Consider the following 18,592-nt stretch of genomic DNA (forward strand, 5'->3'; position numbering starts at 1 on the left):
AGACTAACTGTGCAGACTCAAGCGACTACTATCTGTATAACCTTGAGCCAATTATGCGCGTTAGGCAGGAGTCATTCCCCTGTGTATCCAGTGCTGCAATAAGGCATTGCTTGCTTCTTAATTGGTGTTAAGAAGGAGTTTTAGTCCCGATTTTGGGTGACAACGACACAATGCCTACGTTGTTCTTTTCTGTAGCTCAGACTAGTTAGATTTTATCTCTTGCACCCTTCCAGAACCTCAGAGCTGGTCACCCTCTGCATTCTGAGGACAGCCTTGGGATCTGCTTTTTTGCCCTCATTCAATGTAATAGACTTTAATTGAAATCTTGTATGTACTTGGACTGTTGTATTCTTAATTTGCATTAACAGGTGCATTAATTCCAGCTTAAACCTCCTGCAGCACTTGAAGCCTGGTGAAACAATCTGATGGCAGCTCACATGACCAATGCTCATCGACGGTTCTTGCAGGTTCTTATGTCTAATAGGATAACAGAAGGATCAGAGGCCAGAAAATTACACCAGCACTGCTGTGAAACTGATAAAGGTGTGTCTGTCTTGGTGATGAAAGAACTGGTTTTTTTTTCCTGGTGCAGCTTGCAAATAATTGGATTTCTGAAGGGCATATACCAGCTTAAAAAAGTTTTAAAACTCTAATGATATGAGTGTTCCCTCTCTTTCCTGAAAGATAAAATAATACAGCAATGAGTAAACTAACTTCTAATCAGGCCAGATTCGTATATAGTACTTTTTGTTTTATCAAGGTTGTTGTTTATAGGTTATACATATAAATTATTTTAAAAAATAATTTTTGACACTGGAAGTACTTCACTATAGTTAATGCTTTTAAGTAAATGCACTTCAGTTATTTCTCCCAGGTGTTGTGGGAGAAGTGACTCTACAAAAATATTTCTGTGAGGATGAGATGAGGTTTCTTGGTGAATTGCTGTGCTTTCTTCCCACCTCACCTGCACTATATTGTCCATTCCAAGTGCTGGAAGCTGTGCTCCTACCAGGCTTAGGTGTGTCCCTTGCCATGCCACCATGCTACTCACTCTGCAGGGACTCTTCTGGTTTTCCTTAGGCATAAATGTAAGGTCAGATTCCCACAAAGCAATCTATTTGTATGTCTCTTGAGTCAGGAACTGTAACTTGGCCTACTTTTTAGATGCTAAAATTGTGAAGTGCAACTTTTGGTGTTCTCTAACCCCTGTTCATTTTTTATGGAGAATTTTTATCCCTTTTTTTCCACATAAGATCTACCCAAGCAGCCACTTAACATTAGAATGTAACATTAAAGTGTTAAGGTTGTTGTACAAAAGAGTATTCTGTTACCTTTCATCTTTTACCCTCTCTGGGATCTGTCACTAAAGCTCCCTGGCTGCTGTGTGCAGTGTTTCCTGCTGACAGGGACCAAGCAGATGGCAAAGCTATACTTAATTTTGTACTTACTTTACTATCGTTTTTGTTGTTTGTTGACTTTGTTCACGGAAGGAGTCTTGTATATCAGAATCAGGAACTCCTGGGCAGGAGTGTCCTGTGGGTGCTGTTTGGCACTGGGCTGGATAGTGCGGTTTGGGAGCGGGACCTTGGCCCAATGCTCTTATGTGAGTGAGGAACTCCTCATTAATTAATTTCATGATAACTGGTTGTATTTTTGAGACAGTAATAATTTATCTAAAATTATGAGTTGTTACTTTGTGGCAGCAGCTCTCTGGTCACAGAGAGGGACAGACAACTTTCCCAGAACAATACCTGGGGAAGGCTGTGAGAACAGCACAGAAAAGAATGAGAAACAATTCTTATCTTCACTTGCTGCACCTGTTATTGTGAACATGTGGAATGTGTTATGGAGATTTGTTTACCAAAGGGTGGTTTCTTAATTAGCCATTGGTGATGGTGTTTTAATTAGAGGACCAATTAGGTCTACCTGTAGAGAACTAGGGTATAAAATAAGCAATAGGTTTCTTAATAAAGAAATCATCAACATTATGTAAATGTATGGGGTCTGTGTAACTTATTACCTGGCTGGGGGCCTACTGTAACAGTACTTAGCTCTGTTTTTTAAACCATACCCTGATGAAGACAAGCAGGAGTGTTGCCATTGAGAAAGTCTTGTTTTGGATGGATGTGAGGGTTGTGCTGCTGCTGTGCAGGCAAGAACCATTGTATACTCTTCCACAGAATGACTGCAAAGTCCATCCTAATTATGTCTATGATAAAACTGCTGCTATTATTTGCTTGGTTTGTAGAAAGTGACTCAAGATATTTCTTGTGTTTCCACAACACTAGAATTTATGTTTTCTAATGTGGAACTTGAGCACTTATGTGCCATTAATTTATGAAACAGAGCATACAGAAACAAGAAGTCCCTTGTGTATAAAGGAATTCAAGTAATTGTATTTTTCTATTGTGCATAACATTTTTTCCCCAGTCATATTATCTTTTCAATTCAGCTTAGTTCAGGTCACTGTAATTACTGGATTAGTGCTGTGGGTTCTGTGCAACAAGGCAGACTGTCTGGACTCTGTCAACTGATTTTAAAGGAGCTGAGCATCTCTGAAGGCCATGAAACAGCAGCACAAGGAAATGATATGTCTGCTAAATAGAACAGTTTGAATTCATGTTTGAATTCTGCCTCAGTTTTAGCACTCTTACCTGGGAAAAAATGTTTCACATAAAAAGATCTGCCTGATGTGTAGTTGTTTGACTTTTCTCTGTATGACTTTTCTCATTCATTTTCAGTTTACTATGCACACGATAAACTGGACGATTTCATCAGCACTATTAATAGCCACCTGCAGCCTTTGTTTATGCAGATCCGGAAGGGAATATCAGAAGACGATGGGAGAGCACATTATGCTGTAGTAGGTACCTGCTGTGCTGTGCTTGCATGGGGCTGGCAGTGGCTGCAGGAGCTGCTGGGAAGATAAACTGTCACAGCCTAGATGTATGGGAATAGGACGTGGCAGCAAGGATGACAGCAGTGTTGGTGTTACTTAGCATAAACATTGCTTAAGTGCTGAAGTGAGATTTCTTTTCCACAGGAGACTTTCTTTCCTGAGACAGATTTCTAAACTAGAAAACACAAGAGAGCAGTCCAACATCAATTTTCTTTTTCTCCCACTCAAAAATCAACCTAGCACAAAAGGATTGCTGAGAAGTAGCCTAAAAGTTGTTTCCCCAGATGATCTGCAATGTGCATGTCAGAGAAGGTTATCTAGTAATTTCAGAAGACCATACAGAAGGTATCCTAACATTAGCTGTTGCCTTTAACCTTTCCTTTTTCCAGTTAAGTTGAGCTACTAATTAATAGTAGTAGCATATGCAATAAGAGTAGAAAACATGGGCAACTGGTTTTCACAGTGTAAAAACAGGGGACTGATAACATAGTTCCTGCTGCGGTCTAGCACCAGACCAGTCTAGCACCTGTGATGTGTCAGCTCTGCTGCAGCACTCTGTGTCAGTTCTGGGAGCTTGTATTGTGGAATGGCTTTGCCTGGGCCAAGGAAGCTGTGGAGAATTTGTGGCTGGAAGATGAGGGGTTGCAAAGAAAGAACTTGAATACTATCAAGTGCTCCTCAAAGAACTAACATTTATGGTAATTGTAAGATGATGTATTCTTAACCTCAAGGGTTTTTTTACAGTTTCCGGTATGAAACTACATTGGTACTTTGTCAGTTTATTTTTTTGTAGGTGAATTTGGCGGAAACTGAAGTAACTAAAATGGCATCTGACTATACAGAAATGGAATTGGAATTGTTCAGAAAAACAGTAAGTATGTCAGTTATCGCTTAGTAAATCATAGTATTTGTGACGTTCTCATCTTAAAATGAATGAAAATGGAAATGGAGATGTGGTTGAAGAAGTAGTTGCCATTTTACCTAAGTTTATCTGAGATCAAATGGGTGGAGTGGGCAGGGATGAAGGTATGTGCAAGTAATGATTTGTTGTTGTAAGTCAGTTGTGGGTAAGGCAAAATCAGCACCAGGGAATGGCTCCCTGGGTTAGGGACAAGACATGCCTACTTTTAGTTACACAAGCAACTTTCTTCAGGATTTTCAGTCAGGACTGCTGAGTTTTTCACTGGCTTCAGTAGTTTAGTAATATAAAGTAGTTTTTAATGCTGGTAACATACAAAATTAATTTGCTGATTTGCATTTAAACATTTGTCTATGGTTATTGAGGTTTCTCCTCAAAAGATCTTTGACAAAGAGCAGATAAAAAGAAATGGATCTGTCACCACTGAGTGTGGCCAGGGGTCCCTGAATGCATCTTCATTTAGGCAGCACATATACTTCTATTTGTGGAAACGTTTTCTTGGCAAAGATCAAAACTGCTAAGGGGACAATGATTGTTTCAGCTTTTGGCCTTTGTTTTACAATTCTGGTTCAAGCTATATACTGTAGTATTTCTCACATACATGGATGCAAAAAAAATGCACATCAACACATTACTGTAAGGTGTGTCTGCCTAACTGCAGTGTTTCTAATACTTGGTAATGTTTCTTCCTGTAGATGGACCTAATAATTTTATCAGAAAACGGCTTTGCCTCATCTACAGATATTTTAAATTTGGCTGACCAACTTAAGACAAAAAAAATGAAGAAAAAGGAAGCAGAACAAGTGCTGAAAGTTTTTGTGGAGGATAAGTGGCTCTCTGAGGTAACTGCATTCAGGTGTTCTTAGTTCAATGGGTCCAGCTACAATGTTCTTATGGATGTGGTAGTTGAGACTGCAGCTCTTCTTGAATGAATGATGGCAAAAATGGTCTTATGGCACCCATGCTTATTGCTGCTCCAGTGATTTTTGCAGAAAAGGAAGTAGACTTAAATGGAAAAAGTCCTTGGGTAGGTCTGTACAGGACCATGTGGTTTCAGTTTCTTGTACTGGTGCCAGGTGGGTTTGTGTGTCCAGTCCTGCCCAGTGATGCACAGACACAACAGCACAGCATCCTTTGTACACAGCTTTGTACACAACAGCACAGCATCCTTCAACCTGGAACAAGAGCTGGGGAAAGCTCTTTGGAGTGATCAGTGCTGTTAGTTGCATTTAGAATTTCCTGAAAAGGAGTAAGGCCAGACATGTTGAAAACTCCTGTACCAGAAATGCATGGGCCACTGTGTATGTGGTTACATCTGTTTTATTTTATGAGGAAGCAGTGGAAATTAACTCACCATGTGAACCATGGTGGACTGACCATGTGGATACTGCAATTGCTTGCTAAGTGAGACCTTAATCCCTTTTCTGCTGGAGTCATTGCATCATAGATCCTCAACCTGCTGCCACACAGTTACTTATGTGTTAAGTTGATTTGGCAGATATTTCCAAAGATATATCAAGCTGGAAATGCCTAGATTTTGTTGAAAGCTGGAAGAATTTCCTCTAACGTTCTTTTTGGGAGGATCCCAAAACAGCATACCTCTGTTAAGGAGCGCATGCTCACTCATCTATGCTTTCCAAGGACTAGATCTCTGTTAAAGGTGTGGGATTTTTATTCTGCTCCTCTAAACAAAGGAGTTCTGCTATTTCAAAAGTGTTTCTGGCACTGCGTTGTACAGCATGTTGGTTTCATGATGGTAGAAAGAAGTGGCTTGTTAACAGATGGTTAGCAAAGTCAAAAAAGGTAAAAGGAATGAAAAGAAATTCCTAATCTCAACACTTGTTTCCCTAGAAAAATGGAGAATATACTCTGCATACTCGTTGCATAATTGAGATGGAACAGTACATTCTCAGCTACTACCAGGATCTGGCAAAGAAATGTAACCTCTGTCACAGCCTCGCCATCCAGGTAACATGTTTTATCACCTCAGCCAATGGACTTGCATGGTCATAGCTGAGGTTTGTGATGCTTCCCTTTGGGTATAATCTTGGTCTTGTAATCTGGTCATGGTGCTCATGCATTTTGTAAAAAAAAAATTTTTTTCCATTTTAGGCATTTTATCTTCTGTCTTTAGAAATAAAATTGTCTTGGAGCATTGTCTCTAAGTATAAAATTGGAAAAGTGTGCTCCCACAATGAGGAACATGGTTTTGCTGTCTAGCTTTCTAAACCAGCATGTTAGACATGAGCTCCTGATGCTGAAAGAGGTTTAGCAGTGAGGTGTTAGCAGCGTCCTCTTTGGGCCTTGCCAATAGATGTCATCGTGACACATTCATTCTTGGTTCTGGGATTTTAATTCAGCAATTCTTTGTGTTTGGACCTCAGAAGGAACACGTGTGCTATGTAGAGCATGCTAAAGCACTGTGTTTTGATAGCTGGGATGTTACCCATTCCATCTTGCTTAAGTACTTACAGCCTGGATTCATATTCCAAAACTGCTACATTTTCTTGCTCTGTGAGCCTGCGTCTTCTGATCTGCCCAACTAACATGCTTCCATGTTACTTTTTCCATCCCAATTAGTCTCCTTTATTGCACTGAAATTGTCACCTTTAAGCTAAATTTTGTCCATATAGGGAAAAAGTATTTCCTCTTTTACAGAAAAAGATCTCCTTTTACCAGTTACCAGCTTTGACTGTTGGGTGTGTCCACCACCTGTATTGTGGGAGCCATTCTTTGGAACAAAGCGTTGTATATCTGCTGCTCTTTGTAACAACTTTCTCTTAAATTGAAGGACAGTTTAGAATGATTTTATGAATCAACACTCCTGATTTCAGAGCCAAGTATGTGAATCCTGTGGAATTGGAATGCACTTACCTTGTGCCAGAAAGTACTTCAGAGGCCAGACTGAACCCCGCTGTCCAAAGTGTAATGAATTCTGGTCTTGTGACACTCCAGGTACTAAGCAATGTATTTTTAAAAAGTTGAATGTAATAATACTAGGAAATGGGCTGTGATGTTCAGTGGTACTGCCTGTATTATTTATAACTCTGAGTATCAGGTATTTCTGACTTCAGTGGTACATTTCAGACACTAAACCACACACAGGCAGCATTGAGCCCCCACAGTGCCCAAAGAGTGCCACAGGGGCATTAGCAGACCCTGTGCATATTTTTTTATATCTATCTTTAGGAGGTAGGGGGGAGTGGGGAAGGAATAGAGGCACACACAACCCATGACACTAAAACTTCTGGAAATACTGAGCTTCTAAGAATCTCTTTGGAATTACTCCATTTGTCCAGGGAAATTTGACATTGTGAACAGCAACAGAGGAATATACAAAGCATTTTAGAAAAGGTGATTTTTACAATATTATCTTTTTTTTTTGTGTGAAGTTTATTAACCTTCCTTTAGTTTTCTTTACAGGTGTGAATCGGATGGGCTCCCAGACTTAACACAGAGCTCCACTCTTGGCCTTAGATGATGCCAGTAAAACTTGATGTCAGTGACATCTGTTTGCCGCCACTCTGGCAGAACAGCCAGACTGTATTGTATTCATTAGTAACAGTGCTCAGTGTACTCATTTTCTAAAGTTCTAAGAATCTTAAAATAAAAATATAATTGATGTTCCTGTTCATAGTAATGCTTGTACAGCTTTCTTGGAGGCTGTTTTGTGTCTGTAATTCTCCATAATCTTAGGTTGCAACCGTCAGTGCATGTTTGGGGATGAAAGATGCAAATGTTTTAGTCAGTCGTGCAATTTGATATATGCAGCTGAACTCTTGAAAGAAGCCTTTCTCAGCAAGTGCTCCCTGGTTGTACAGGAACAGTACAAATTCAGTTGCACAATGGAAATGACACCTGCTGTAGCATGTCAAGCAGGTGAAAAATCAGTGCAGTGTGTGCAAGGCACCTGGCTCAGTCTCTGACCCAGGGCTAGAGTTGGAGCACTTCTAGTTGGCACTGTGGTTGTGTTTTGTCCCTTCTTTAGATGCAGAAGAATTTGTCTTGACGTAAGGCCATGCAATGAGCAGCTGTGCTCTGTAAGGAGGGAATATTGCCACAGAAGGATTGGGAAGCAGTAGGACAGGACGTGGGGCAATGTTAGCTTATGTCTGTGAACTCCTGAAAACATTACCATTCTGAGATTCTTTAGGTTTTTTGTCTTGGCACTTGTCTCCGGTTTTAAGTAAGGATGCTTTTTCCTTTAAGAGTGACTTGGAAAGGAGCCAAGGACTGGCTATTGCCAGACACCAGACTAAAATGGCAGCATTCTTGTCCTTGGTAGAGATGTGTGACACCGCAGAAGGGTTGTGGCAGCAGTTCATATGATGGTTAATCAAAGTATAATTAAACCTCAGGTTATCTAACTGCAATTAAACTATGGATTAACTTCAGTTATGTTCTAGGCTTTAACATGATGTTGTGGTTTAGAAATGGTACTCCCCAAATTAGAGTTCCCACCAAAACGCTCCAAACCACAAAATGCTTGCTCATTCCCTCCTCCCCCTACCTCTCCCCTCATGGAGAGGAGAACTGGGAGGTCCAAAAGATCAAGATCATGAGTTGCAATAAGAACAATTTACTGGAAACAGCAATGGAATAAGAAAATGAGCAGTAATAGCAACACTATCCATAACAGTGTACAAGAGAGACAAAGATTCACACAAAGAGATTCACACAGATTCAATCACTAAAAGACCAAGGAGCCCCTTCCTGCCCCTGGCCTGCAGCAGTGGCAGGCTGAGGTGGTACAAAATAACCTCTGGGTCTGGGCCATGCCCCTCCTGGCTACTGCAAAAATGAACCCTATCCTGGCCAGAACCAGGGCATTACTAACTTTTTCCATGCAAGTGACTAGTACCTTGCTTGGTGTTAGCTTAATTTTTTAATGGATTGAACCTTCAGGTAGCAACATCTCTCTAGCTAACTCCAGGGTTTAGTGTTACTAAATCCAAGTAGAAGATAACCCTGACCTGGTTATTCAGACAGAGGCTCAGGCAGAGCCCTGGCAGTGCCCGTACAGAGGCTGTTTCTGATGGATGCATAAACAGGACAATGACCTAACAATATGCTCTTTAGGAGTTATTAGAAACATCTACAAAAATGAAGTAATTACAGCATCATCTTTCCACTTACCCATTGTGACTACTTTTCCATGCTTTAGCAAGAGTTTTTTGGTTTTTGGTTTTGCTCCACCTCTAACCTCTCCTGAGAGAGAGATGCTACTTGCCTGATTTTTAATTTAATTTCAGTGCTGCTGGCTACATGTCAGAACTATGACCACCAGAAACTAACAGAGAAGCTGAGTTCAAGCGATCGCACATAGTGCCAATATTTAACTGGAATAAACAGAATCTGTCCAGGCATCAGAATGCAGGACTGAAATGCAGCCTTTGTGAAATTTGGAAACTTGACCAAGTCTGGATCTTCCACATCAACCTATAAAAAACCAAACAATCATCAGAAGAATGCCTTTACTCAAATATGATTTGATAACATTACTGATATTAAAATTTCAAGCAACTATTTACCTGACTAGTGTTGTGAAGAATTTGGCTTTCATGGGGGTACAGGTTTTCTGAATCTTGTGGTGAATAGAGACGGATATACTTTCTTCCAAATACCTGTATGTAATAAAATAAATGTTTTCCATTGGTCATTAGCTGGCACATTACTGGAAGCTGTGGGCCATAGCTGGCATTTAACAGTAAAATATACCTGATTACAAGGAAAATAATTATTGTTAGTAATAGACACTGCTATAATAAAAAGTTAAATCAGGCTATTGGAATTCAAGTACCTCTTCACTTGGAGCAGATAAGAATTTGAAATACCATTGGAAAGGAAATGCATTAACCAGATTGCTTTCAATTCAAAGTTCAAGGAACCCAATTTATATATCATTATTTGGGCTCTACACAGCTAGAAATAAGAACTGAGAATAAGGGGCTGAACCTTCATTGCAATTCACATCAATAGGCAGAGGTACTTGCACAGTGCCTACTAACCTTCCATATACCCCTCAAACTCATTTCTGTCTCATCATTAAACCAGTTCTTTCATTGGAGTGCTGAAATGAGATGAGAATTTGTAAGGCAAGTGGCCTGGCTTCCCTGAATGCTACATGAACTGCAAGTTTTTGGTGTCAAGATATGGCAGCATGAACACGTCAAAGCTGAGTCCTCCACTGTTACCAGTGGAAGAGAAGGTTTAGGGTGAAGATTCATACTGCTGGTGCCACCATTCCAGACCACCACAAGAACTAGGCATGATCATACTTGGGAGCTGTCCTATTGTGAGTACTCTGACTAATCCCAGCAGCCTTGAGTGGCTACCCAACCATTCCTAACGAACTTGCTTTTCCTCGATCTTAACATCCGTTCCCACATAATAGAACAGGATTTCCTGATATCTTACCAACACCAAAGCTGTCATACTGGCTATTTAGAGTTTGTTGCTTTCAAGGACATCACATAAAGGTATTCTACAGACGGGGCAAGTACCAAGTACTCCTGCCCTGTCCTCCTCTTCACTATCACTGATTAAACTACTTGATCTATATAACTCTAGCTGTCCATGTGTTTTTAGGATGTATTCCATACCCCAAAGAGATCAAGGATATTAATTAGCTCACTAAAGAACTAAGTATTACAGGGTATTTTTGGTGACATATGGAAGTGACAAAAATGCTAGTTATTGCTCCAATAGCATGTTCTCTGAATACTTGAAAGTTTTTTGGGACTGACATCAGCTGTTAACACCTCCTTCTTTCACTTGACTCACTGGATTAAGACCTTGTATATTATAAGATGGCAGGCACCAGTTAATGGGCAATAGCCTGCATCTCCAGAGACTGCTTTTCTCATTAATGGAAAAACTATGATCTCAGCACCAGCCAGGATAATTTCATTTTGTTACTTGTGCTTGTGCCTTCCTGTACTCCACAGCTACAGTTTAAATGGCATCACAACACAGGGCAATTTTAATTGAAAGCTGCCAGATTATAAAGACTCTTTCACAGCACTGGCAGATAATCTCCTATTTTTTTCAGGCAGAAGAAAACAAGTTCTGAGGTTTGTAAGGGAAGTATCTTTTCCCAGTCCAACAGCCCCTATAAATTTTTCTTCCACCAAGAAAAATTCCCCTCAAGCTTTACATAACATGAATAGTACAGTACTTCACCTTCAGAATGCAGCTGTATGAGTGCGCTGAGCAGGTAGCATGCAAAAGAAATACAATCCATAAAAAGCTGCACAGCAGTTGTAAAAAACCATTCTAGGAAGGCCTGAATTAAGCTTCAGTTTCAAGTGAAAACATATGTTAGCAAGATGCAACTGGGACAGAGAAACTAAGGCTCAACCCATAAATAACCATCAGTAGAAAGTAATGTCACAATCCTGCTAGAAAAGTGTGAAAGTGTATGTAGTATTTGCTGGGTCCCCAGGACGAAGGAGGAATTGAGAATCTGACTCCATGTTCTTAGAAGGCTAATTTATTATGTTACTATATTATATTAAAGAATGCTATACTAAAGAATACTAAACTATATTAAAGAATAGAGAAAAGATACTTACAGAAGGCTTAATAAGGTACTAATTAAAAACTTGTGACCCTCTCGAGTCCCAACACAGCTGGACTGTGATTGGTCATTAAGTCAAAACAATTCACATGTTGGATAAACAATCTCCAAACCACATTCCAAAGCAGCAAAACACAGGAGAAGTGAATCAGATAATTATTGTTTTCATTTTTCTCTGCGGCTTCTTAGTTTCCCAGAAGAAGAAATCCTGGCAAAGGGATTTTTCAGAAAATATGATGTTGACAAGTGTAAGCCTGGATTTTTTTAAGTCTGATGGGACAGCAATCTCCTTCAGTAAACAAAACACCTCTCAGTGTTCAAAGATTCACAGTAGTCAACTGCTTGGATCCAGACAACATCCCTTTGACCTGTTCAGTGCTTACCACAAAAGGCCCCAATATTTTATCAGGTTATTCTGCACTAGAAGTCATCATCAAAAAGCCTACCAAGAGAAACTCAACGGAAATTATGTCAAAGTACAAGTTTTAATTCCTATCTCACAGCATGCATTAATATTTTACTGGGTAACCTGAAACAGACTAAAGTATGCATCTAAGTCCACCTCAAAACCTTGCTTTCCAGATGTGCTGGCTTTGGCTGGGGTAGAACTACTTTTCTTCCCAGTGGCTGGTATAGGACTATGTTTTGGATTTGTACTGAACACAGGGGTGATAATATAGAAATATTTTTGTGATTGCTGAGCGGGGTTTACACAGACCTGAAACCTTTTCTGTCTATCATACTGCCATGTTGGCAAGGAAGTTGGAGGTTCCTGGGAGACTGGGAGGAGACACAGCCAGGACAGGTGACCCAAACTGACTGACCAAAGGTATTCCAGACTACATGACATCATGCTTAGTATATGGGAGAAGAAGAAGAAAAAGAAAGGGGGGATGTTTGGAGTGACAGTGTTTGTAGTTGTTAAGCATGATGGGCTCTGCTCTCCTGGGAATGACTGAACACCTGCCTGCCCATGAGAAGCAGTCAAGTAATTCTTTGTTTTGCTTTGCCTACATGCACAGTTTTTGCTTATTAAACCCCAATCCACAAGTTTTCTAGCTTTTACTCTCCCCATTCTCTCCCTCATCCTGCTAGTTGGGGAATGAGAAAGCAGCTGCATGAGGCTTGGGGATTGGCTGGGCTCAAACCACAACACCAGAAAAATTAACTCCTAAGTACAACATGACAGGATCCAGATTCTTCCCAACTCTGTTACAAATTCCATGTGACCTTGGAAAAGCTGCTTCTTGTGATTTCTATCTATCATCTGTAAAACAAGGGTAAATAATGGTCTCTCAATGAGCAACACTTGTGGTCTGTAAGATTACATTCAGTAGTAAGTTGCAGTAGTGACAAAAGCAATAAAGTAGCAAAATAGTATCTGCATGTTCTCTAACCTTCGATTGTTCAAGTTGTCTGCTCCCCTTGTCTCTCACACATACCACAAACATTTTCTCTAAGCATTGCATTAATGGCATGTGCAGAGTAACTAGAGTACATACCTGGGCTAAAAAATTTTGCTGGGGATCCTGATGAAGAGGTGAGATTGTGCCTCCTGGACCAAACCAGGCATTAATGGTGATGTCATCTTCTTCCCCTTCCCCCAGGCAGCAGTAGTCAGGGATACTGATATCTTCTTTCAGTTCTGGGATCTATTTCCACAAAGAAAGAAACATTAAATATGGTATGTACTGACTTGCCAAAATACGTAATTCATCAAACAGATGAGTCAGGCTGGATGCAAAGAAAACAAATGACTGGCTGGTCCAGCAAGGGTAGGAGAAAAGTAGCTGACCTGCTAGGAATTTGCAGGAAATATTCTCAAACTTTCTGTTCTAGTGAGCAGACTCTGTTGGAAGGAGAAGCAGGAGAAAAAAAGGGGTATCCTCATTCTTCAAGAGACCCTTGGCTTTTGCAGAAATTAGAGACATCCACAAGAATAAGTACATTTGCTCCTCATGGAAAAGGAGCAGCTATCTCTTCTACACTATGCTTGCTTCCATTTTTTATGTCTCCCACCAACATAAGCTCTAGTAAACTGGAATGACATTTCAGATTATGGTAAACATATTAATGTTGAAAACTTTCCTGTCCAAATCTCTTCCCTGACTTATGAAAGGGGCTTTCCAGGTGATATCCCCCTAAGTATATGCTACATTGTACTGAAACAGCACTAGGATTGAATGTCTTCATCCCAAACAGCATTTGTTTCAATGTCTTGTAGCCAAATGGAACAAACTTCTCCCTCTGATCCTTCAAATCATGGAAACAGAAACTTAAGAATTACTGTGAATTCTCCATATGCCCTTCAATCTAGTATGGTCAACATCTTGAGATACAACTTGTGCTGCAACAAAAGGAAGACATGACTGTAGGAATTAAAAAACATTCACTCAGTTTTACCTGATCAAAAAGCTGGTGCTGGGCAAGGTATCCTACATTGTTCTGAAATAACAGCAGAGAAAGAAAAAACACAGTAACATACAGGTAAGACTGTGAGTTAATTTACTTACAGGTGAATAGAATTTACTTATAGTAAATTCCAGTGTCCTGTTCAGAGTACTATATATAACTATTTCAACAGTATAAGGTGTCTTCAGAAATAGCAACTTACAGCTCCATTGAAATAGTGAGAGTGTAGGTGTGTCTCCACAATGAATAAATTATCCAGCTTGAGTTACTGAAGGAAGCTGGGATTTCCTATGGAGTCTTGACAGCTGACAATGCACTGCATCTTTCTAGCCAGACCCTGCTGGCACACAGACCAGTTCTCCTTCACGCCCTGGAACTACTTCCATACTCTATTCCAGGGTGCACCACAGACCAATTTCTTATGGCACATAGTCCTTCCTGCCAGAGGGCCAGGAAACAGAAATGGGGGCTTGGGATCCTCATCTCTGAAAGCAAAAGCGCATTCCAGATGCTAATCAACTTGGTATATTTCTGCCTCGTGGCTTGTAAACTTGGATCTGATCCTAAATCTCACTAAGGAGTTCAATGAGACAGAAGAACAACACTGCTGGCTGAGGATCCCTTATTCTTAGATTCCACCAGTCAGGTTTTTGCTGCGTATGTATGTGTGTATCTATTAATCAAATTCCAGCTACTGTACATTTGATTATAGGTAAAAATCGAATCTATTGTTGCAATAATTATTCCTAGCTTCAGGTCTTAAAAATATGTCAAACCTTTTCATTCCGAGCTGTGCTTACAGCACACCCCCTTCCCTTGATACCACCTCTGAGTAGGTTTGTTGTAAACAGAACTGCTGTCTGTACCAGTACCATGCTGCTGTGTTTGGAGATTAAACAAATGAGTGTAACAGACCTCATCCACGACATACTGGCTGATGAAGTCACTGACAGTCATGAGCTGCTGAGACCATTCCTCATCTGTATACCGAGCACCCAACTCCACAGGGACTGTGCGGCAGCCTGCGACTTGACAGAAATAGTCCACACTGAAATAAAGAAAGTTCCATTACCTTCTATACTGCTCTTACTGATTTTGAATGTAAGGCAATCAATCCAAATCAATCTTGTTGGGTAATAAAATTCTACTACCCTGCTTTTCTCCTGTCTAAACCAAACCAAACCAACCAGAAGAAAAAGGCAGAATAAAAGAATGCAAGCAACAAGGAAATCAGCAGACAGGTTTGTGTGTACATGACCCCACAACTGTCTCTTTTGTTTTGGTTTAAAAGCCTGTTTGCCTCAGTTGTTTCATTCCAAACTAAGAAGATTTAAGCTGTTACTGTCTCTTGGCAAGGGATGGCTTTCATGGATGGCCAATCTTTTTGCTGCCTGCTGCCACATTTGATAACATGTTGTATCTTTTACTCAGTAATATTAGATCAACTCTCTGTCAGTGTCTATACAGGTGCCAATAATACCCATTCCAATTGTAGCCAGAGGGATTAGTTTGATGGGTGAAATACATCTCTCCATGGACAACAGTACTAATTAAACTGAGAAGCTAATCTTGTGAGCGATTTTGTCCCTTTTCTGGGGAATCATGACCTTCACCTCACAAATACTTGATGGTCAGTATTGGAAATGTGGGCACCATTGCGTGCAGTAACCAGGCAGCACAATGCTGTTACTCAGTCCTGCACAGTAGCGTCTGAAACTCAACACTCAAACACAACACTGAACAAACATCAGTGCTTGGACTTAAGAATGAAAAAGTCAACCATGCTTACTCTTGGCTCTGAAATTCACTTTCCATTGCAGTAATTATCGTCAAGCTCCAAGAGGTAAAAACCATTGATATATGCGCTTGACACAGATCCACTGAGCTGTGAACAGCTCACTGGCACTTCGCAATGTGCACTTCTCATGAGATCCCAGGTGTTGCCATTGGGCTCCTGGGACGGCTGAAGGCTGGGCAGAGGGTGGCCTTCACCCATGAAGAGCCAGAGGCTGGTCAAAGAGTCACCTTTGGCCCCGAAACAGCCCAGCATCTGCCTTGAATGCTATGAAGAGCTTCTCTCATCTATGAAGCAACTTCCACAGAGCAGCAGGACAGTGCTGCTAGCAAAATGCACTGCCCACGGTATCCATTGCCTGGGAAGGCCTGCGGCTCTATCGAGCATCAAGACAGGCAACACAAGGAACGATCGGGCCTTCACTTGGACAGGGAAGGAACTTGCTTCTCACCTCCACTTCTTCATACACGGCCAGTGATCCATGACGCCCTCCAGGACCACGGGCCGCTGGGGAACGAGGTAGTTGTCTCTGAAGTACTCCAGCGAAGGACAGCGAAGGTGCGGAATCACCTCCTCCGGCTGCACGGCGGAGGGCGGCGGCGGCTCCGGCCGGACGCTCTGGAACGGACGTTCCCCTCAGCAGCCGGCACAGGGAGGCCGGGTCGCGGAGGGGGCGAGGGGGGCGCGGGCGCTACCTGGGCGCGGGCTCCGTCGCGCGGCGCCGCGCGGGGCAGGTGCGGCTGCAGCGTGCGCACCAGGCGCGCCAGGACGTTGTCCAGGACGGAGGCGCCCATGAGCAGCCCCAGGTCGCAGAGCCGCACGGCGCGCGCGAGCGGGCGGCCCGCGGCCACCTCGGCCAGCGCCCCGAAGAGGCAGCCGTAGGCGTAGACCTGGCGCCAGCCCTTGCCGACCTCCCTCCATGGCCCCGCGTTCAGCTTCTCCCAGGAGTAGTCACGCAGGACGTCGCTGAGGCGCTCCAGCGCCGCGGCCGTTGCCGCCCCGGGCCGGCCCGCCGCGCCGTAGAGCAGCGCGCGGGCCCGCCGCAGCAGGGGCAGGACGCAGTCCTCCACCTCGCCGCTCAGCGCCAAGGTCAGCCCCTCCTCGGCGCGGGGCAGCAGCGCCCGCACCTCGGCCCACAGCGCGGGGCTGTCGCTCGCGCCCTCCGCGCTGCCGGTCGCCGCCATGGCCGCGCCTGCGCCGACGTCCGCCAGGCGGCGCTGTCGGGCCGGGCCGGGCTGGGGCTGGGGCTGAGGCGGGGCCCGGGGCTGAGGCGGCGCCGGACGAGGCTGAGGCGGTGTCCGGAGGCCAGTCGGGCTGCGCGCGCCGGGCTCGGAGCTTCTGTCGTACCGGCGAAGCTCGGTCTCGTCGTTCGTTACCTCTGCACTTGACCAGCCAGTCAGCTGGAATTTCGTGACTGTCATCGGCACTGCTTTCGCAGTAAAGGGGAGCCCATAGACGCGGTGAATGTCACGGTCTCTTCTCCGGCCGTTCAACGAGGGCCGGCGTGAGGAGGGGCTGCCTGCGCTGTGGAAGCCTCTCAGTCCCGGTCGTGGGACAGCGGAGCGCAGGCGGTGAGTGCTGGGGGAAAGGGAGATGCGCTCTTCCCAGCTGACCTTTTGTGCTGCAAAGAAACGTCTCTGCTCGGCCCCGCGTGCCCTCGAGGAGCTCGAGCGGAGCCCAGCGCGGCTCTGAGCCCGTGTCCTCCTGCAGGCTCAGCTGCTCGGTGTTAATCTGCACATGGGACGTGCTTTCTGCATGGGATACGCACGAAAGTCTTCTTTCTAACGCTCTGGGCACGGCATCACTGAGCCCCAACTTGCTTTGATAATGTGCCTTGAACTTAATACTAAATATTAAGTTCTCAGGACTTAATACTTGACTGCAAAGGCAAAATAATATTTTACTTAAAATTCAGCAGCTGAGGAATGTTTTAACAGGGTGAACCAAACTAAACCACCATAAGAAGAAATGAGGCTTTTTTAGCTCCTAGTTAGGGTTGAAATCTTCAGATTTGAGACAAATCCTAATTTACAGAAAAAGTTAAAATCATCATTTTCTGTACTCAGACACTCACTCTTCTTTGTTCCGTGCTCAGTCACTAGTGCTTTCCAAAAAGGAAAAAAAAATTGAGATGAATCCTTCTGTTGTTGCTGGTGGTGGCTCTCCCCTGCCCCCCAGCTGTCTCCTCGAAATGATCACTTCTGCATTCACACTTCTCACACTTCAAAGTTGTGCATTGCTTATCATGCTGGCCTGTCTATTGCCTGTCTTCTGACTGCCTTTCTCTTAGCACCTTAAATTCCTTCTGTGACAGTGTGATTTTAGCATTCATTCACTATTTTCTCCTTAACTGCTAAATGTTAATATATGCTGCTGTAGGAGAAAGTATTTAAGTGTCAAGGAGGTTTTCTTGATAGACCCTTTGTTCATTATTTGCAATTTAGGATGATAGCAACTGTTGTTAGTCTTGTGTTTATGGACTGTGCACTTGCATTTAGGTTGGTTAATACAATTCTCATTAAATAATAGTTTTTGTAGTTTAAATATGAGTAATATTTTCATGAGTTTCACTTTGAAGATTAGGATTTCCTTTCTGGAATTTCAAACAACACCAATGTCCAAACAAGTAATCTCCAGCACAGCAGTACGGCATTGAGGCCAGGATGAGCTTTGTCAGTTTCACTTCAAGTGATTTTAGTTTTTGAGTATTCAAGGAGGCTCAGTGTTCCTCTGTGAGTATACCCTGGAAGACAATTATTTCTAGTCAGTTTTGGTGCAATAGTTTGAATTCTGATATGGCATCAATAGTCTTGCATCACAGAATCAATTAGGTTGGAAAAGACATTTTGAGATCATCAAGTTGAAGCTAAGACATAACACCACCTTGTCACCCAGACCATGGCACTGAGTACCATTTCCAGACTTATCTTAAACACCTCCAGGGATGGTCACCTCCGCGGGCAGCCCATTCGAATGCCCAGTCACTCC

General features: G+C 42.7%; 2 protein-coding genes and 1 long non-coding RNA gene across 5 annotated transcripts in view; 2 read left to right on the forward strand and 1 right to left on the reverse strand.

Moving 5' to 3' along the window:
- NSMCE1 (NSE1 homolog, SMC5-SMC6 complex component) overlaps nt 1-8,387 on the forward strand; it is a 9,482-nt gene extending 1,095 nt beyond the window's left edge. For 2 of the 3 annotated variants that reach the window (XM_030957923.1, XM_030957924.1), the window contains exons 2-8: nt 369-543; nt 2,742-2,863; nt 3,693-3,770; nt 4,514-4,660; nt 5,670-5,786; nt 6,653-6,773; nt 7,230-8,387. In XM_030957923.1, coding sequence (XP_030813783.1) covers nt 426-543; nt 2,742-2,863; nt 3,693-3,770; nt 4,514-4,660; nt 5,670-5,786; nt 6,653-6,773; nt 7,230-7,270 — 744 coding nt within the window. In that variant the 5' untranslated portion in view covers nt 369-425 and the 3' untranslated portion in view covers nt 7,271-8,387. The remainder of the gene's footprint in view (nt 1-368; nt 544-2,741; nt 2,864-3,692; nt 3,771-4,513; nt 4,661-5,669; nt 5,787-6,652; nt 6,774-7,229) is intronic. The other variant, XM_030957925.1, reaches the window with a different exon arrangement.
- On the reverse strand, nt 8,381-16,820 carry KDM8 (lysine demethylase 8). Its single transcript, XM_030957922.1, has 7 exons — nt 16,300-16,820; nt 16,056-16,222; nt 14,725-14,857; nt 13,801-13,842; nt 12,900-13,049; nt 9,350-9,442; nt 8,381-9,257 (listed from the first exon to the last, which is right to left on the reverse strand). Exons 1-7 carry the CDS (start codon nt 16,786-16,788, stop codon nt 9,093-9,095), a joined length of 1,239 nt encoding a protein of 412 aa, XP_030813782.1. The 5' UTR covers nt 16,789-16,820; the 3' UTR covers nt 8,381-9,092.
- A 75-nt stretch (nt 16,821-16,895) lies between these two features.
- LOC115908957 overlaps nt 16,896-18,592 on the forward strand; it is a 39,205-nt gene continuing 37,508 nt past the window's right edge. Inside the window, exon 1 of the long non-coding RNA XR_004061133.1 lies at nt 16,896-17,175. This is a non-coding gene — a long non-coding RNA (uncharacterized LOC115908957). The remainder of the gene's footprint in view (nt 17,176-18,592) is intronic.

This window comes from Camarhynchus parvulus, chromosome 14 (assembly GCF_901933205.1).
Source record: "Camarhynchus parvulus chromosome 14, STF_HiC, whole genome shotgun sequence".
Lineage (NCBI taxonomy): Eukaryota > Metazoa > Chordata > Aves > Passeriformes > Thraupidae > Camarhynchus > Camarhynchus parvulus.